Source organism: Nyctibius grandis, chromosome Z (assembly GCF_013368605.1).
Source record: "Nyctibius grandis isolate bNycGra1 chromosome Z, bNycGra1.pri, whole genome shotgun sequence".
Taxonomy (NCBI): Eukaryota; Metazoa; Chordata; class Aves; order Nyctibiiformes; family Nyctibiidae; genus Nyctibius; species Nyctibius grandis.
Window position 1 is genome coordinate 56,692,720 of NC_090695.1, and position 21,162 is coordinate 56,713,881.

At 43.3% G+C, this 21,162-nt stretch overlaps 1 protein-coding gene across 4 annotated transcripts in view; it reads right to left on the bottom strand.

Moving 5' to 3' along the window:
* The window catches only part of FER (FER tyrosine kinase), a 221,027-nt gene that overhangs the window by 193,062 nt on the left and 6,803 nt on the right, over nucleotides 1-21,162 (bottom strand). For 3 of the 4 annotated variants that reach the window (XM_068422476.1, XM_068422478.1, XM_068422479.1), the window contains exons 2-3: nucleotides 7,182-7,288; nucleotides 992-1,251 (exon numbers count right to left, since the gene is read on the bottom strand). In XM_068422476.1, the coding sequence (XP_068278577.1) occupies nucleotides 992-1,198 (207 nt within the window). In that variant the 5' untranslated portion in view covers nucleotides 1,199-1,251; nucleotides 7,182-7,288. Of the gene's footprint in view, nucleotides 1-991; nucleotides 1,252-2,032; nucleotides 2,077-7,181; nucleotides 7,289-21,162 lie in introns of those variants that run through there. The other variant, XM_068422477.1, reaches the window with a different exon arrangement.

Sequence of the window (21,162 nt, forward strand, 5' to 3'; positions counted from 1 at the left end):
AACACTGCGGAGTGCTACTTTTGGGGCAGCTGAAGCAGGCTAGCTATAGCAGCACAGCTTTCAAGTCACACACACCACCACTTTAATCCAGTATAAACCTAGACTGCTGCACAAGGAGCAGTCACATTCCTAATGCTATGCCATACCTAGTATGCAAGCTGCCACCCCATAAGCCCACTACATAAAAGCTGCTTTGTCTAAAATTTAACTTGGCCCTAAAAGGGTGTTTTCCTGCAGAGAGGAGATCAAGATTCATCTCAGACTGAAGGGACTGAGTAATCACTGCTACAGCAGAAGGACCAAGAATTGCATAAGTCATTAAAACAGAATAGTTTTCTCTAGTCAGGAAGGAATCCAATTCAGGAGTGAAGCGTACAAACAGGTGAAATAGGGAAGTTTGCTTCATCAGTCCCTTTACTGGACTTGCTCTAAATCTTAAAATTAATCATTTGGGGAAAGGACAGTCCTACCTTTATAAAAATTCAACACAGTTATTTTAAATTGGATACAAAGTAACTTCACAATTATGAGAAACATCCTGAATTAATGTTTTGTTTTTACAACACACTTTGTGGCGTGAATAACAGCTGGAATGCTAGGCTCTGCCTGGGTTTCCTGGCATTTTTCTATTTCTGTCACAAATTCTATATAACATAAACAATAGTTCCCATTTAACTGTCTTAAAAGAAAAGCTTACTATAGCATACTCAAAACACTGAACAAAGTAGCAGGCTCAACACAGGAATCTAAAATACTGCATTTCAGAATTCAGGATTGATTCTAGTTCAGTTATTATTTTCAAAGCAAAACTGCAGCTCAACTTCTGCATGTTCCGCTGAGGAACTAAGAGGACCCCATTTTAAACACTGTAGCAACATTAACTCTCAAGAAGCTGAAAGAACAGGAATCCAAGTCAAACTAAAACAAACAAAAATAAATCCAGCACTGTTATTTCCAAGGATATTCCAAATTCAAAATACTTTAGTCTTACCTTGGACACATTGCTGATATAATCCAATTGGCAAGTGCTCTCTTTATCTACTTGATTACAAAGATTTTGTAAAGTGGAGGCATAGTCTTTATCACTTTTTACTCGCATGACCATAAATTTCTTCACCATTTCCAGAAGTCGTAGTTCCCAGTCTTGCAGTTTTAATAAAGCATCGTGAGAATACTTCAGGTCACCTCCAAACCCCATTTTTTAAAGGCACTATATACCGCACAGGGGAAAACACAGGCTCTTCACCACATCTGAAAGCAGAACAAGATTCATTATACGTGTATCAAAAGAAAAACTTCTAGTGTGACAAAAAGCAACTATTAATGTCTAAACCCTGAAATAACTTAACTGTAAGATTAACCACATACATATACCCCCTCAAAATAAAACGAAAGGAGGGTCAGAGCACTGTTTCAAACACCGATCTATGACTGGAAGAGATCTCAGGCCCAGAACTGTCCTCCAGTTTCCATCTGCAAAATCTACCTCCCTAACTTAAGTTATGAAGGAACACATAAAAGCATCTAAGACAGATACTGAAGACCAATTCACTTAATCAAGTAAGTATAGCTGACAGTATCTTCTGACAAGAACTGCCACCTATACTGTTCCACTCCTGGTGAACCAAAACATTTGTTTCTGATGTTTACTGTTGTAAGAGCACAGAAAAATCCAAATAAAACACAGGCTCTCAGACACTGCACCTGTGGAAAAAGGATAACTAGTTAGAAGCTTGTTTGCTCCTAAACACTGTGTTAGCAGGCCATTAAACTTGCAGATTCAACCTCCCAAAAATACTAAAATATCCCAAACCAGGTTCTGCATGCAACTGTCACGGTTTAAAGATGGGCCAGCTATTAAACCAGTGGCAGATGCTCTCTACTAACCCTCCCCCCTGCCCCAGAAGGGAAAGGGAAAGGGAAAATGGAGGGAGATTTATGGGTTGGAAAGTTAAAACAGTTTTAATAAACTATAATAATGAAAAAAATAATAATATTGGAATCAAAAAATATATACAAATATATACAAAACCAAGATCGAGCTCCCCCGATGTCGGCCACGTCACCACCAGCACTGCAGGGCAGGCTCCGGGAAGGCCCAGGCTGGGCCCAGTGACAGTTGAGAGCTGGATTCAGGGATGCACGGATCGGGGGCAGCAGGAAAACAGACAGAGTCCTCTTCGGACACCGGCCATAGCGTAAAGAGGGTGAGAAGGCAAGAAGAACGGGAAGAAGGCTCCAAGACCCTCGTGATCCCCCCGCTTTTTACTGAGAGAATGAAGTGTATGGGATGGAATACCTTCGTTGGTCAGTTTTGGGTCACCTGCCCTGTCTGCTCCTCCCTGCAGGTGCGACCCCTCTTCGGCTCTTCACTCGTAAGCAGTGAAGAATTTAGCAGTGACCTTGGTTTCTCTAAGAATAAGTACAGTAGGAGCCTTTCTGCATAACATCCCTACCGGTGCCTCAGTGATAACTACAAACTTCGAGCATTATCAGCCCTGGAAGCAGACGCTGTCTGCAAAACATGCAGTTAGTTGCAGAAAGTGCAGTTACTTAGAAGAGACTTAGCTGAAAGTAAAAATCACTGAAAGGAAAATTGGCCTGGTTTAGGCCAAACCAGGACAGCAACCATCCATTGCTCCCCTGGGACACACATTAGGGCAGTGTCCTTAAGTTCACACAACTTTCCCCGGAGGCAGTCCAGTCTCACTGCACCAAATGGACATCATTTGATAAATAGGCAGGAAACGCTGCTTTATGAAATCCTGTAACACAACAGCAGGTCAAAGACATGTGTTTGAGCTAGCTCTAAAACACCTCCATCTGATACTGATAAACGTGCAGACACATCATGGAAGACCTGAACCCACACATATGAGTATCCAGAGGAAAAAAAACATTATTGGCTTCAGTTACCACACAAAATTTCAGCAGATTTTGCAAATCAGAACCTAGAGTGATCTCCAGCGTAGCCTGACTCCCAGGACCAATCCTCTCTTCCTGCAGTTCCCTGCCTCCTCCAGCTCTTCCAGTAAGTTAAGGAAATAAGCCTCATTCACTGTGTGTTTATTGTCAGAACACAAACCATGCTACGTAATCAAAGAAACAAAGATCCCATAAAGAAAGTAAGAATAGTGCCATGTTACTATGCATCTAGCTACACAACAGAGACAAGTCAAGGTCGTATGAGTAACCTGAAATCTATTGCAAGCTTTCATATGCTATTTAATTTGAAGCTGTATATTTCACTCTGAATCCTTGGCTGACACTTAGTAGCACAGTCATACAGACAACAGTAAATAATTCACGCTGGCTGTATTTATAAAAGATGGACTATGTCGCTATTGGTTGTATTAATCATAATATTTTCACAGTTAAAGAACAGTCTTGCAAAACCACAAATATTTTAGTAAGACGAGCGAAAGAAAAAATCTTAAAGCACCTACTTATTAACATCACTGGAGCTGCACCTGTGATTTTTCAACACCCTTTAGACCTATAACCACTTTTGTGACCAAGCTCATTTCTCTCCTAGCACATTTTAGCACGTTACCTAAATATCCTAGCACATTAGCTATGAGAAAAGCTAGTATCATTATTTTCTTACATTCCAGATTCAGAAGAGATAGGAACTGAATCTCAGGATGAAGTCTGGCCTTGTGTTATGAGTAAAATGCTGGCTTGCTTGCTTTTACTCTAACCTCTGTCTTTTGCCGAGAGGCAGGAGGGCAATGGAGGGAGGAAATATTCTCAGTATACGATATTTCAGTCTGCTTCTACTGACTCACTGTGGAGCCATAAGATCACAAAAATCAACAGGGCTCCAGAGCTCCCTTCTAACCCTTAAGCATTCTGTGATTCTGTGTGACAGAAGATCCAACAACATCTCAGTCCAGCCTGCTAAGCCTCCCTTCACTAATCAGTAGTTAGATTTTTTCCATTTACACTATTAGATGCCTGGGTACATAGACAAAAATTGTACAACATAACCGGACCCTGGTCTTTGTTTTACATTATTCCATTCACCGGGATGGAAGCACGACAGTAAAAATTCATTTTGCAAAAGTGATAAAATTCTGATTCTGTAAGACTAACAAGTATGAAGTCTCAGAGCTGATGATTCCCAGCTGGGTAAAGCCAGACTCCATAAGCCTTCCTTGTAAATTAAGAAAATGCTCAATCAAGACATTCAGCAAAACTCAAATGCTCCAATATTGTGGAGGCAAAGAAGTGGTGAACAAGCATCCAAGATCTAAGCCACCTGACTGTCGATAACCTAAAATCTAACACTTTTAATTAAAATCACTTTTAATTTTTTAATATTTTGAACACTTTTAAACTGAAAACAGTACAGAAGACACAGTCACTTACTTTAAGTCAAAAATGTAAGAGTTACCAAACACATGAATAGACATGTTCTATGCAATCTGTATTTCAAATATGCTTAAAAAGAACAAGCGCATTTCAAATACCCTTAAAAAGAACAAAGGCCAATGTTCAAACAGACAAAACCTGTCACCAACACAGACAGGTATTTTTCCAAGTTTGATATCTCTCTGCACAGGTGAGTCGACAGCTGCCCTACAGGGTCAGACCAATAGAACAGAATATTTCAGCTGGAAAGGACCTACAACAACTCTCTGGGCACAGTGATCCATTTAGATCTGCACTCTGTCTCCAAACACGGCACCAGGAGATGCTGTTTAAGGACAGCGAACAAGTTGGGCTGCTATCTGTGGCATGATCCTCCTTGTGCTTCCCCACGTTCACAGCTACTGGATTACAGAATAAATACTAATAGCCCCATTTTTTGGCTTTACCATACAACATTACAATGTTCACACTGAACATGTAAGACAAAGATTCCCACCCAGATTTTGCAATCACAGACTACAGGGAAAATTGAGTAGCGCAACAAAATTTGAACCTAGAAAAGATTTACTGTGGAACCAGTAGGAGACATGCAAAGTTTGAGACACAAACGTACTTTCTACTGAAATGTTGAAAAGATGAAAATATAGTGTGAAAGATAGTCTGGGGGCAGCGGGGGGGGGGAAATCTTTCTCAAAAGAACACGGGAGAATATTTTATCTTAAAGGAAAAAAAGAGAGATGGCATCATGTTTTAAAGCAGCTAGACGGAGAATTGATGTCAATGAACACATGATATGCTAAATTCATACAGAAAAAAAATCTTCAGTAATTGCTAAGTTTTACTGTGAAGAGATTTTTCCTACTTCTGGCAGATACCCATGAGGTTTCATCTCTTTTTCCACACACAAACAACACTTGCATAATTTGACATGCCAGTGAAGTCTCAAGCTGAATTCTAGCATGTTTTGTAAAACTAATAAAATCCCAGTGGCATCAAAGAGTTTCAGCTAGTTTATTTTGAAATGTGAGATATAGATATGTTACTGTAAAAATCACTGGATATGCAAATTAGCCAATCAGTATTTGGTAAGCCTTAACAGTTAAGCCAATTCCAAGAAAGTAAGACATACTTTCTTTTTACAGTCACTCTCAAAATAACTAACTAATCACTGACAGGAAGTAAACACTCAATGTACGTTTAATAATATACTGTGAATGAGCAACCAGACCTTGAACAGTTCTAAATTTAAGCATAGTTACTGAAGACAGTTTACGCCTTGTCTCAACCACCACCACCACAGTGGTGCAGTCAGATTCCAAATGAAGCAATGGTAAATTTTGTCAGCATGGCAGCGAGAAACTTCAATGACAGTCACAATCCTTCAATACCATAATACTCCCCTAAGAAAAGAAAGCCAGTATTCCAGCATTAGTAGTCCGTCTTGATTCCACCAATAACTCAGAAGAATGTAGTTTTCATAGCCAATCTACATTTAATTTAAAGATTGCAATCTGTCCCTGACACGAGTGGCCATAGTGTGTCAGATCAAAGGTCCCGTGTGTCTGACAATGACCGACATCAAATGAGCAGGGAAGAACAGAGCACATGTATAGCAATACTTTCCCAGATTGCTCTCCTACCCTTATAACAGCTAGTGCCTTCATATATCCAACACTGTAACTGCTAATCTTAACATAATGATGGATCCACATGCATCAGTTGGAACTTGTCGTTTATCAATGACCAGGTAGGCAACCGACAAACCACAAACCAGAAGCACACCTGTCCTCCAGTTAAATTCAGAACAGGACAGCACAGCATGTATCTGGCCCCTCCAGAAGGAGGAATATGGAACGGGCATGGTATGCAGAGAGCATCACACTCACTCTTGATCTACTTTCAACTCCTAAACCTGCATGAGCTCCAAATCAGTTAGCATGACTCATATTTTGCAGACCCTTTCTAGAAACATTAAGAATATTGCAAAATCAGAAAAGGAAGAGGACTTAGATTCAGGAGACAAATCCTCAAATTCACAGCTTCTGTACTGATTTAAAAGCAATTTTGTAACAGGTGATCAATTTGTTACAGTCCATCTCAATTTCTCAACGTGAGGCTTAGAGTAGTTACATTCCATTAAAAGTGTGAAATAAGTTATTCTTAGCCCTCCACTCACACCTTGAAAAAAAATTACACTGTTAAACAATTGACATTTCTGTTACTGTAGGATCTACTCCTGGAATGCAGAAGACCAGGCTACATAAAATGCATGCTTTACCTACCATTTATTTACACTAACCACATATTACATGGGCAAGTAGTGATAGGATGAGAGGGAATGGCTTTAAACTGAAAGAGGATAGATTTAGATTAGATATTAGGAAGAAATTCTTCACTGTGAGGGTAGTGAGACACTAGAACAGGTTACCCAGAGAAGCTGTGGATGCCCCCTCCCTGGCACTGTTTAAAGCCAGATTGGATGAGGCTTTGAGCAACCTGGTCTAGTGGAAAGGTGTCCCTGCCCATGGCAGCGGGGTTGGAACCAGATGACCTTTAAGGTCCCTTCCAACCGAAACCATTCTATGATATTCAGAATATTATCTATATATGCATTTGACGAAAAATGTATGGAACAGGAACCAGCTGAATAAATGCTTCCATAGAGCTTTTGCCATCAATAAACATCCAAAGTGGTAATCTAAAGCTAGCCTGATTGTTTAAAAATTGGTCTGAAATATTAGTCCATTCAAGGCAAAACAATCAGTTTATTTTCAGGAAGGCTCTTCTGCAAAGCATAGCTCACATACCTTAAAAAATCTTCCTCAAGAAATGATCCTTAGTACACTTCTCTATGTCACAACTACTTCTTCTGCTTTTCACTTTCTGAAATATAATTTTATTTTCTGGGGACTCTCTGGAAAAAAAAAAACAGATCAAACTTTTTTTACTATTATTTCAGCATTTTAAAATACATTGCAAAACTTAACTTACGTAAATTGCTTTGCATTTTCAGATTATTACCAGAAGACATATTTTTTTAAAAAGAGACAGAGTTCAAGAAAAACAAAAGAGCGGACTTCTCAAATGACTGCAAGTAGTAGTATGCTATCACTTTATACACACAACTTTGAGGGAAGAAATAATTTCATCTCTACACATGTAACCAAAGACTTTTTATTTTAAATTCCTGGAATTTCTTATGACACAGCATATTGTAGCCAGAAAATCAGATCATTTCATCTATTTCTGAACTTTGCCCTTGACAAAACAAAAAGGAAGCCCATTAAAAAGGAAAATGAAAGCACCAGAATTTGTTATATGGAAGACAAACTTAGTAGCGGTATTTTCACTGGACTGTTAAGAAAAATAGTGGCAACATGAGAAAGGGACCAATCAAGACACAGGAATTTCTTATATAGCTCTAATTACTCCAACATTTAGAATAGTAAGAGGTCAGAAAGTTAAGACAACTGCAGCACTAAAATTTCAAGCTGTAACTCTGGACTTCAATGTAGGTGAAGCAAACTGCAACAGAAGGCTGGATCTTTGATGTTTTATATTAAGAAAAAGTATATAAAGTATAAAAAAAAAATAAGAAACAGGCTTTGCATATAGCTTACAAGTGCAAGGTATACTGCATAAGCTACATCTGGACCAGTGTGAAGTGTTCACTGACAATCTCATACCAGAATGTCTTATCTAAAGATTTAACTTTAGATGAGACATCCAATATTGGTTTAGCAATGCCCTTGTAAGAAAGACGCATTAAGCAAAACTGAAAGACACACACAGTGTGTAAAGAAAAGAGAACTATTTTGCAGATCTCCGCTATTTAAAACAAAGCACTAATCACGGACACATTTATAAAATCTTACAAAGGGGTAGTTACAGTACATATTCAAGCAGACATTATTTAGTATTCCTTTCTGGTTACTTAGTGACATTCTAGAAACAAAATGCTGCCTAATATAAATACAAAACTTCCATTCTCCAAGACCAAAAATAGAAAAGACTGTAAGTAATGCTTATACTCAGTCACTGCAAAGAAACAGCAGCTACGCAAGCAGATACAAACACAGAAAAAAATGCAGCTGGCTAGAAGCATTACAAAATTCACCACTTCTTTAACAACAGATACAAAAATACATGTTGCAGAGTTGCAAAGCCCTGGAGAAAGTCTTCACTAGCAAAAAAATCACAAGCCACTTGAACACAGACAAGCTTATCTTCTGCTCTCTGCACACAGACAATAAGCATACCTTTTTTTTTTTAAAAAAGAACTACTTTACCACGTATGTTAGAATGGAAAATTTTATTTGTCAATATAAAAATAAAATGCAAACCAAACTTTTTATCTACATGCATATCTTCATCTGCATATAGGTTGTTAGTAGAATTCAAAACTGGTAATGCAAGTCCAATACTGGTCTAATTGATAGGCGGGTACTAGGTAGTACACGGAAGTACAATAAAAGCCTGCCATTGAACTACACAGCCATCTGTAAGAGAGCAATAAAATGTTACAAAAGTCCTATTGCTATTTGTGAGCTCAAACACAGTAGAATCTGATAGTTACAGACAGCTTGCTACCTCAATGCAATAAACCACTACATAATGAAGATATACAAGAAAGAATTAAAAGAAGATAAGGATAGAGTAGAAAAACTAGGTGATGCGATGTTTTCTGAAATTACTGCTGAGACAGTCAATGCCAATCCCACAACACGTCCTCTTTAGACTGGGGATATATAAGGCATTCTCTCAAAATGAAGCATCAGTGAAGCATTTAAAAATATCAAATTAATCGTAAGAATTCACCAGAGCCAGACAATATTCAGCTGAGTGTTAAAGCATCAAATATGAAATTGACAAACTATTAATTCCGCAAAAACTTAGGCTTAAGATGACCTAAGTAAAGAAGAATGGAGAGTGAAAAATATATCAAATTTTTTCAGAGCTTGACAAGGCAATCAGGAGAAGCACGACAAAGACAGTCTGACTTCATACCAGGCAAGGTAGTTAAAACCATACTGAAGAATTTGTAGATCGGAATAATATGGAGAAAAAAAAACAACACATCTTTTGTAGAGGAAAGTAATGGTTTGCAACTTGGAAGAGTTCTCTGATGGAATCAAGGATCCTGTGGATAAAGGTGTTGGAAGTGGTAATGAAAAAAATACTTCTAAAAAGTTTCTGTCTCTCATAGCAAGCTGTTACAGAAGTTAAGACCTTGCAGGGTGAGATTTAAGAGACAAAGATTCACAGGGGAGAGAGTCAGAAGCCTCACCAGAATCTGTGCCAGGACTTGGGCTGCTGTTCATAATGGTCACCTGCGTATCTGTCATTTCACGTATCACCTTTGCTTAAGTTTGCAAATTATACAGAATTATTACGAGCAATCAAAACTGACATGTCACTAAAAAATTTGCAGAAGAACCCCAGCATATTGAGCAACAAGCATACAAAACAGCAGATGAAGTCACATGTCAGAAAATGCAATGCAACACACTGGAAGAGAGAACTATAGGTTATTCAATGCCACTAGCAGAAAAAGGTCTCGTAGTCTCTGAACATACATGTTCAAAAACATTTGTTCAGTGCTTTGAAGTGGTCAGGTTAGGAACCATTCAGAATATCAGATTTTTTTTTAATGAAGGGAAGAGATAACATAACATATTCTTATGCTGCTAATCCATCAGTAATATTCCTATACCTTCAAATTATTTTATCTGATGAAGAACATAGAGCACCAAAAAAGTAGACTAATATTGATCTGAGTACGGAGCAGCTTCTGCACAAAGAAAGTAAAAGAATATTTTAGTTCAGAAAATCAATAAGTATGACAGGGTGTCAGATCCAAGTACAAAAAAAAATCATCACAATAGCACAAAGTGACATGGTATGTCAGATGCCTGAAGTGTTTCCCAGAAGAACATGGGAACATCAAATGAAATTTTTAAGAGTTGTTCTTAAGTTCTTCTTTGCCTAGTAAATAATTAAATGTTAATTCAATGCCTAAAGACATTTTCAGGACCAAGAAACAAAGAGGTTCAAAAATTATTATAAAAATTCACAAAAAACCCAGATCTGTTAAAACAGCGGAACTTCCCTCTCAAGACATCTCTAAACTACAAAAGCAGGAGAGGAACTATTATTCTAGATTTGGGCCAACAGCTCCTTCTTATCTGACAGCAGCAAGTGCTGAGCTAGACGGACTTCACTTGATCGCATACAAACATCCTCACACAGCGCACTCTCACTCTCCTACAGCTGCAGCTGTTTGAAGACCACAGTTTTCCCTAGTAGCTCTTGCAGCTGTGATCTTATTAAAACTACATGCAAATAAGAAGCAGTGAGCTCCATCAAAGAACAGGATTTACACTTCTCAGTAGCACAAAAAAAAAAAACAAAAAAAAAAACACACAAACAAAAAATAAACCAGATAAAAGCCCCAGAAAACAACTCTCAGACCCTCTGCCTAGAATTACTAGAATTACAAGACCTATTTCCTTTTTTGGATATAGAAAGTCTTAATTTACCTGTTGGAATTCTTTTCACACATGCAAATGGTAGTGACAGAAGTGACGAAGTAAGTCACTAACAATCATGTCTGTGTAAAGCTTATAATATAAAGACACCATCTTATTCTTTCCCCTGCCACCAAAGAACCACATATACTTACCTATGGCAAAACAATTTTTGTCAAGACCCAGTCTTCTCAGCCTGATTTAGTATTCCCCCACCCTCAGCACGAGGAAAGTTTCTCAATGACCAAATCTCACCTTCCCCACATCGTGACTGAGGAACAGAGAGAACAGCCTAGCCACTTCTTCGCAACTGGAATGTCTTCCTTTTTTGTCTAAGCAATTCTAACTCTTTCAATCTTTCATTTCAAATCTTTTTCCAGACCATTGCTGTCCTCTGAACACCCTCCAGTTGGTCCTGATCTCATTTAGAATTCAGAACCTACAACAGTGAGGTACTGTAGGATCCACCAACTCTGAGAAGAGCAGAGAGATTACTTCACAGAATGGTTAGGGTTGGAAGGGACCTCTGGAGATCATCTAGTCCAACCCCCTGCCAAAGCAGGTTCCCCTAGAGCATGTTGCACAGGGTTGCGTCCAGGTGGGCTTTGAATATCTCCAGAGAAGGAGACTCCACAACCTCCCTGGGCAGCCTGTTCCAGTGCTCTGCCACCCTCAAAGTAAAGAAGTTCCTCCTCATATTTAGATGGAACTTCCCATGTTTCAGCTTGTGCCCATTGCCCCTTGTCCTGTCACTGGGCACCACTGAGAAGAGTCTGGTACCTCCTCTTGACACCCACCCCTAAGGTATCTGTAAGTGTTGATAAGATCGCCTCTCAGTCTTTTCTTCTCCAAGCTGAACAGACCCAGCTACCGCAGCCTCTCTCATAAGAGAGATGATCCAGTCCTTTGATCACCTTTGTAGCCCTTCGCTGGACTCTCTCCAGTAATTCCTTACCAAGCTGGTGAACGGTCTGGAGGGTCTGACCTACAAGAAACGGCTGAGGGAGCTGGGGTTGTTTAGCCTGGAGAAGAGGAGGCTCAGAGGTGACCTTAGTGCAGTCTACAACTACCTGAAGGGAGGTTGTAATGAAGTGGGAGTTGGCCTCTTCTCCCGGGCAACTAGCGATAGGACAAGAGGACACAGCCTCAAGCTTCGCCAGGGGAGGTTCAGGTTGGACATTAGGAAGAATTTCTTTTCAGAAAGGGTTATTAGACATTGGAATGGGCTGCCCAGGGAGGTGGTGGAGTCACCATCTCTAGATGTGCTTAAGAAAAGACTGGACATGGCACTTAGTGCCATGGTCTAATTGACAGGGTGGTGTCAGGGCAACAGTTGGACTCGATGATCCCTGAGGTCTCTTCCAACCTGGCTGATTCTGTGATTCTGTGATTTTTCTTGAACTGGGGGAGGCCAGAACTGGACACAGTACTCCAGATGTGGCCTCACCAGGGCCATGTAGAGGGGCAGGATAACCTCCCTTGACCTGTTGGCCACACTCTTCCTAATGCACCGCAGGATACCATTGGACTTCCTGGCCACAAGGGCACACTGCTGGCTCATGGTGAATTTGTTGTCTACCAGAACACTCAGGTCCTTCTCTGCAGAGCTGCTCTCCAGCAGATCAGCCCCCAACCTGTACCGGTGCATGGGGTTATTCCTCCCAAGGTGCAGGACTCTACACTTGCCTTTGTTGAACTTCATCAGGTTCCTCTCCGCCCAGCTCTCTAGCCTGTCCAGGTCTCGCTGAATGGCAGCACAGCCTTCTGGTGTATCGGCCACTCCTCCCAGTTTTGTGTCATCAGCAAATCTGCTGAGTGTACACTCTGTTCCTTCACCCCGGTCACTGATGAATAAGTTGAACAGGACCGGACCCAGTACTGACCCCTGGGGAACACCACTAGCCACAGGCCTCCAACTGGACTGAGCACCGCTGATCACAACCCTCTGGGCTCTGTCATTCAGCCAGTTCTCGATCCACCTCACTGTCCACTCATCTAACCCACACTTCCTGAGCTTTCCTATGAGGATATTATGGGAGACAGTGTCAAAAGCCTTGCTGAAGTCAAGGTAGATAACATCCACTGCTCTCCCCTCATCAACCCAGCCAGTCGTGTCGTCATAGAAGCCCATCAGATTGGTCAAGCATGATTTCCCCTTGGTGAATACATGTTGACTACTTCTGATGACCTTCTCCACATGCTTAGAGATGGCATCCAGAATGAGCTGTTCCATCACCTTTCCAGGGATGGAGGTGAGGCTGACTGGCCTGTAGTTGCCTGGGTCCTCCTTCTTGCCCTTTTTAAAGACTGGAGTGACACTGGCCTTCCTCCAGTCCTCAGGCACCTCTCCTGTTCTCCATGACCTTTCAAAGATGATAGAGAGTGGCTGGGCAATAACATCTGCCAGTTCACTCAACACTCGTGGGTGCATCCCGTCGGGACCCATAGATTTGTGGGTGTCCAGTTTGTCTAAATGATCTCTAACTTGATCCTCCTCAACCAAGGGAAAGTCTTCCTTTCTCCAGACTTTCTCTTGTTACGTCCAGGGTCTGCGATTCTTGAGGGCTGGCCTTGGTGGTAAAGACTGTGGCAAAGAAGGCATTCAGTAACTCCACCTTCTCTGCGTCCTCCGTCACCACGGCACCCTCCTCGTTCAGCAGTGGGCCCATGTTTTCCCTAGTCTTCCTTTTGCTGCTGATGTACTTGAAGAAGCTCTTGTTGTCTTTGATGTCCCTTGACAGATTTAATTCCAGGCAGGCCTTGGCCTTCCTTGTCGCCTCCCTGCATACTCTGACAACCTTCCTGTATTCCTCCCAAGTGACCTGTCCCTTTTTCCACATTCCGTAGACTTCCTTCTTCCATTTCAGTTTTGTCAGAAGCTCCTTGCTCATCCATACAGGTCTCCTGCCTCCTTTGCTTGATTTCTTACTCATAGGGATGCACCGATCTTGAGGTTGGAGGAAGTAATGTTTGAATATTGACCAGCTCTCATGGACCCCCCTGCCCTCTAGAGCCCTAACCCATGGTATACCCTCAAGGAGGTCCTTGAAGAGGCCAAAGTCAGCTCTCCTAAAGTCCAGGGTTGTGGTCCTACTTATTGCCCTGCTTCCTCCACGCAGGATCCTGAACTCCACCAGCTCATGGTCGCTACAACCCAGGCTACCCCCAACTTCCACATCTTCAACCAGACCTTCGTTATTTGTTAACACAAGGTCTAACGGCGCACCTCTACGCATTGGCTCCTCCGCCACCTGTGTCAAAAAGTTATCGTCAACACTCTGTAGGAACCTCCTGGACTGTGGGTGCCTAGCTATGTTGTCTTTCCAGCAGATATCGGGGTGATTGAAGTCCCCCATGAGAACTAGGGCCTGCGATCGTGAGGCTACTTCCAGCTGTCTGCAGAAGGCCTCATCTACTTCCTCTTCCTGATCAGGTGGCCTGTAGTAAACCCCCACAACAGTGTCACCCCTGTTAGCCTGCCCCTTAATTCTTACCCATAGGCTCTCTACTCATTCTTCGTCCATCCCTAGGCTCAGCTCAATACATTCCTTTTGCTCTCTCACATAAAGGGCAACTCCACCTCCTCGCCTTGCTGACCTGTCCTTCCTAAAAGGCACGTAGCTATCCATGACAGCATTCCAGTCACGAGAGTTATCCCACGATGTCTCTGTAATTGCAATGAGATCGTGGCCCTGCGACCTCACATAGATCTCCAGTTCTTCCTGCTTATTCCCCCTGCTGCATGCCTTGGTATACAAGCATTTCAGAGAGGTAGCCAAGCATGCAGGTTTCCCAGGAGAGGCGCAAGAGGATCCGCAATATCCATACATACCCTTGAGGCAGTTGGCCTTCTTGTTCCTATCTTGGGAGGCAGCTAAGGAACCCTTCTCCCTGCTGTGATTGGCCTGGCTTATTCTCCCAATAGAGGCAATGGCATGAGCATTACCGCTCTGGACCCCTTCCCCTGAGTCCTTCAGTTTAAAGCCTGCCTCACCAAGTTGGCCAGCCTGCTGCCAAAGATTCCCTTGTCTCTTTTAGACAGGTGGATCCCGTCCCTCCCTAACAGGTTATAGTTGTCAAGGAGTGTCCCTTTGTCATAAAAGCCAAAACCCTCACGATAGCACCAACCACGAAGCCAAGTGTTGATTTCCATTATACGTCTATTTATGGTTGCCCCCTTTCCTCTGACGGGTAAAATGGAGGAGAAGATAACTTGGGAACCAATATTACTTTTTAGCTCCTGTCCAATTGCTTTAACCTTTTCCCAACAGCATGAAACTGTGTCCTCCTTATTTTGTATTCCAAAAATTCCAGGTCCTTTTCCACAGAACTTCACCTTACCCTGTTTCTTCCCCTACCATGTACCCATGCACTCCAGCCTACAGACAGTATGTTGCTTTTGTGCTCACTGACACCCTGCTTTGTTCCAGATCATGTCTCCCATTTGCCAAGATTATTCTGAATAGTAATCTCATTCTCCACCACACCTGCAGTTGTTCCCAGCTCCCCATGGCCTGAAAACTTCCTCAGTGTGCCCTTTACATTACCATCTCAGGCTCCTGTGAAAAATGTGCAACAGGAAGAGATGCCATTTGGTAGTGAACCATGAGGTAAGTGCTCTTTAGATGCGGTTACTAAACCAGTTTTGCTTTAATCCTGTAGGAGTTTCTACCTCACAGGCACAGGTAAATAACAAGGCAGATGCTGGAGACTGAATGTCACCAGGCAGAAGAGTACAAGAAGGTAAAGCCAGCTACAGGTTAGGAAGAGCAGAGCTAGGCTGGCTGCCACAAGTCACACACAGCCACCGTGCCTCAGGACTTGGTGCTGGGCTCTTGCTAACTCTGAAAAAGGCAGTGCTGCATACAAAACAACCGACACACACACACACACAGAATCACAGAATCAGGTTGGAAGAGACCTCTGGGATCGAGTCCAACCATCTACGGGATGGTAGACCCTCTACGGGACTACGTGAACAGAAGCAACCAAGTAAGAGGGTTGCAACCAGCTCCAAAAAGGAGAAAAGAAAAGTAATTGTTATAGGCGACTCCCTGCTAAGGAGAACGGAGGGCCCCATATGCAGGCCAGACCCGACTCACAGGGAAGTCTGCTGCCTCCCTGGGGCTCGGGTAAGGGATGTTGCCAGGAGGATTCCTCAACTGGTGAGGCCCTCTGACTACTACCCACTATTAGTATTCCAGGTGGGTAGGGATGAGATTGAAGAGAGAAGTCCCAGGGCAATCAAAAGGGACTTCAGGGCCCTGGGGCGTTTGGTAAAGGGGGTAGGTGCGCAGCTGATATTCTCTTCAATTCCTTTGGTATTTGGTGAAAATAGGGAAAAGACTATGAAAGTACAACAGATTAATATGTGGCTAAGAGACTGGTGCCGTAGGTGGGATTTTGGGTTTGTTGACCACGGGGCGGCTTTCATTCCACTGGGCCTGCTTATGCCGGATGGGGAACAGCTGAATCAGAAGGGGAAAAGGGTTATGGCCCAGAAGCTGGCAGGGCTAGTTAAGAGGTCTTTAAACTAGGTTTGATGGGGGAGGGGGATAAGACCAGGGCAGCCACAAATAAACCTAGGGGTGACAGGCCTGCATCGGGGGCAAGGCTGCTAGCCCAGCTGAAGTGTGTTTACACCAATGCACGCAGTATGGGCAACAAACAGGAAGAGCTAGAGGCCACTGTACAGCAGGAAGGTTATGATATGGTTGCCATCACAGAAACGTAGTGGGATGACTCTCATGACTGGAGTGCAACTATGGATGGCTACAGGCTCTTTAAGAGGGACAGGCGAAGCAGGAGAGGTGGTGGGGCAGCGCTATATGTTAGGGAGTGCTTGGACTGTGTTGAAATTGAGGAAGATGGTGAAGATGACAAGGTTGAATGTTTATGGGTGAAGATCAGGGGGAAGGTCGGCAGGGCGGACATTACGGTGGGAGTCTGTTATAGACCACCCAACCAGGATGAGCAGGCGGACGAGGCATTTTACAAGCGGCTGTCAGAAGCCGCCTGGTCGCCGGCCCTTGTACTCGTGGGCGACTTCAACTTGCCGGATGTCTGCTGGAAATACAACATGGCAGAAAGGAAGCAATCTAGGAGGTTCCTCGAATGTGTGGAGGACAACTTCCTCATGCAAGTGGTAAATGAGCCCACTAGAGGAGGGGCCCTGCTTGACCTGTTGTTTGTGAACAGAGAAGGACTAGTGGGAGATGTGAGGGTCGGTGGCCGTCTTGGGAGTAGCGACCATGAAATGTTAGAGTTTTCGATAGTGGGGGAAGTAAGGAGGGGCAAGAGCAGAACTTCTGCCTTAGATTTCTGGCAGGCTGACTTTAGCCTGTTTAAGAGGCTGGTGGACCGAGTCCCTTGGGAATCGGTCCTGGAGGGCAAAGGAGTCCAGGAAGGCTGGACGTGCTTCAAAAGGGAATTGTTAAATATTCAGGAGCAGGCTGTCCCAGTGTGTAGGAAGGCAAGCCGTCGGGGAAAAAGACCGGCCTGGTTAAACAGAGAACTTAGGCTAGAACTTAAGGAAAAAAAGAGAGCCTACTTGCTCTGGAAGAAGGGTCGGGTAACTTGGGAGGTCTATAGGGACGTGGCCAGGTCGTGTAGGGAGAAGATTAGAAGGGCCAAAGCTCAATTAGAGCTCGATTTGGCTGCTACAGTCAAAGATAACAAAAAAAGCTTTTACAAATACATCAACAGCAAAAGGAGGGTCAAGGAGAGCCTCCACCACTTGCTGAATGAGGAGGGTAGTGTAGTGTCAGGGGATGAGGAAAAGGCAGAGGTGCTCAATGCCTTCTTTGCCTCGGTCTTTAATGTCAAGATCGGTTGTCCTCAGGAGACTCGGCCCCCAGAGCCTGAAGTTAGGGATGGGGGGCTGTGTGAACCTCCCATGATCCAGGAGGAGATGGTTAGTGACCTGCTGTGCCAGTTGGACACCCACAAGGCTATGGGCCCAGATGGGATTCACCCCAGAGTAATGAAGGAACTGGCAAACGAACTTGCCATACCACTCTCTATTATCTACTGGCAGTCCTGGTTAACTGGTGAAGTTCCAGCTGACTGGAAATTAGCAGATGTAACGCCCATCTACAAGAAGGGTCGGAAGGATGATCCAGGGAACTATAGGCCTGTCAGCCTGACCTCGGTGCCAGGCAAGGTGATGGAACAGATCATCCTGAGTACCATTACATGGCACATGCAGGACAATCGGGGCATCGGGGCCAGCCAACATGGATTCATGAAAGGCAGGTCCTGCTCGACCAACCTGGTCTCTTTCTATGACAAAGTGACCCGCTTAGTAGATGAGGGCAGGGCTGTGGATATAGTCTATCTAGACTTCAGTAAGGCATTCGACACTGTCTCCCACAGCATCCTCCTAGACAAACTGGCTGCCCGGGGCTTGCATGGGTGGACTCTTCAATGGGTTAAAAACTGGCTGGATGGCCGAGCCCAGAGACGGGTGGTGAATGGGGCAAAGTCCAACTGGTGGCCGGTCACTAGCGGTGTTCCCCAGGGCTCAGTTCTGGGGCCGGTGCTGTTCAATATCTTTATAGATGATCTAGACATAGGGATTCAGTGCACCCTCAGCAAATTTGCAGATGACACCAAGCTGGGTGGGAGTGTCGATCTGCTGGAGGGTAGGAAGGCCCTACAGAGGGATCTGGACAGGTTAGATAGATGGGCCGAGACCAATGGCATGAGGTTCAACAAGAACAAGTGCCGGGTCTTACACTTTGGCCACAACAACCCCATGCAGCGCTACAGGCTGGGGGAAGAGTAGTTAGAAAGTGGCCCGGCGGAAAGAGACCTGGGGGTGCTGATCGACAGCCGGCTAAACATGAGCCAGCAGTGTGCCCAGGTGGCCAAGAAGGCCAATGGCATCCTGGCCTCTATTAGGAATAGTGTAGCCAGCCAGTCTAGGGAAGTGATCGTCCCTCTCTACTCGGCACTGGTGAGGCCGCATCTTGAGTACTGTGTTCAGTTCTGGGCCCCGCACTTCAAGAAAGATGTTGAGGTGTTGGAGAGAGTCCAGAGGAGGGTGACCAAGCTGGTGAAGGGTCTGACCTACGAGGAACGGCTGAGGGAGCTGGGGTTGTTTAGCCTGGAGAAGAGGAGGCTCAGAGGTGACCTTATTGCAGTCTGCAACTACCTGAAGGGAGGTTATAGTGAAGTGGGAGTTGGCCTCTTCTCCCGGGCAACTAGCGATAGGACAAGAGGACACAGCCTCAAGCTTCGCCAGGGGAGGTTCAGGTTGGACATTAGGAAGAATTTCTTTTCAGAAAGGGTTATTAGACATTGGAATGGGCTGCCCAGGGAGGTGGTGGAGTCACCATCTCTGGATGTGTTTAAGAAAAGACTGGACATGGCACTTAGTGCCATGGTCTAGTTGACAGGGTGGTGTCAGGGCAACGGTTGGACTCGATGATCCCTGAGGTCTCTTCCAACCTGGTTGATTCTGTGATCTTGCTTTCCACACCACACACACATCTTGCTTTCAGAGGGTAAATGCACCTATTTTCTTGTTACCTTCCATGTGCTTACAAGTAAAGAAAGCTTTCCTTCCTGTATTTTTCCAGGAATTAAACTGTCCTTAAATTAAGTTCCAGGCTGCAAGGAAAGCCAAAGAAATGCATGGCCTCAATACAGAGCACCTGACCAACGAATTTTCACTGAACTCTCAGTTCTGCAGTGTTGCAACATTTATCTCCACACTAGATCTTAACAGAAAAACCTACTGAGCAGCATGAGGCTGATAAAAATTATTCTCATGTGGCAGGCACTGCTCTCCGTTATCTCCAACCCTGCTATAAGCTCTACTGGCTAAAGGACGGGACTGTTCTAGAATTACAAAGAAACATACAACACTAAAATGACTGAAAGCTGGCCACAAATTGAAAAAAGTTAAATATATACATCAGTAACTCAGGCACGTTTTAAAGTGTATATTATACAGTGTATTAAAGAAAATTCTGAACAAACAAGAGCAACAAAAGACAACTAAAGTATTGCATTTTCAAGAGATTTCTTGTCTTAGATGAACAGTGAACACAGAAACAACTGCTAGGAAAAGTGGCAGCAAGCCAACATTGAAATTAAAAAGCAGCTGTAGTAACCTTGGTGACTAATGAGATAGTCTGTGCACAGTTAACTTATTTCTTTGCCTGTTTCTTTCATTCAATTAGATGCTGACTTCTCCAGTTTGAAGCTAGAAAGCAGTCTTCCTTATTTGGAAAAAATCCCAAACCTCTGAAGGTTACGTTTCATATCTTGATAACCATCTGCCTTGAGATAAATCCATGGGAAGTCAGAATGAACACACGCAAGAAAAATCCAAGCACAAACCCTCAATCCTGAGGCCACCTAGTGAAGTATCTCTTCAGGAAAGACAGAGGAGGGAAGAACACTGACACAGTACTGAGGGTCTCTCATCATCATAAAACACCAGTAAGTCTACTCCTTGGAAAGATTTCAGGTCCCAAAACTCTTCTAGCTGCTGCCATTGCATGTTTTAACTTAGAAATCCAGAATACTGCTAGGAGCTTCTTCCAGAAGCACTGTATTACCTCTTGAGGGTTAAGGACTGCCATAGAGAAACAGAAATCTACAAGACGTGAAATACTTTTAAAAGTCTAGAGGCAGTTTAATTCCTTCCTATGGCCCAACATCAGCCAGAATTTCTTGCTGCAGCCAAAACAATTAGACTAAAAATCTGCCATTACTCTGTAATATATGACAACACTGGTCTCCTCAGGAGAAACATAATCTAGCTCCAAGTATTTATCACTCTTTGAAAAGAAATACAAAGAGCAATCAGGGTGTTGCTTCTTCTTTCCTCCTTCATTAAGCTAATTACATCCTTCTGGTTCATTAAACCCTCTACTTAGTTAACTCCCTGTTCATTCAGTCTTCTTGAGGTCACTTACCTCCTTGACACCATTGTATCACATTTGATGTACTTCGATTACACAGTATCCTGTACAGAAAACCAGCACACAAGGAAGACAGGTCCATGAGGAAGAGAATCCTGTCCCTTCCCAACAGCTGATATTCCACACTGCAGGAAACACAACATATGTGGTTCATTGAAGGGTGTTCAAGTCTTTGTTTGCTGTCCCTGAGCTGAATAACTTTTCCTTCACGCGCTCCTTATCCTAGAAGATACTCACTGTGATAACTCTGTGTTAAATGGGATACAGTTACTCTCATCTATAAAGGTAGAGTCACCAGAAAGACAGATTACTGAACTATGCGTTTC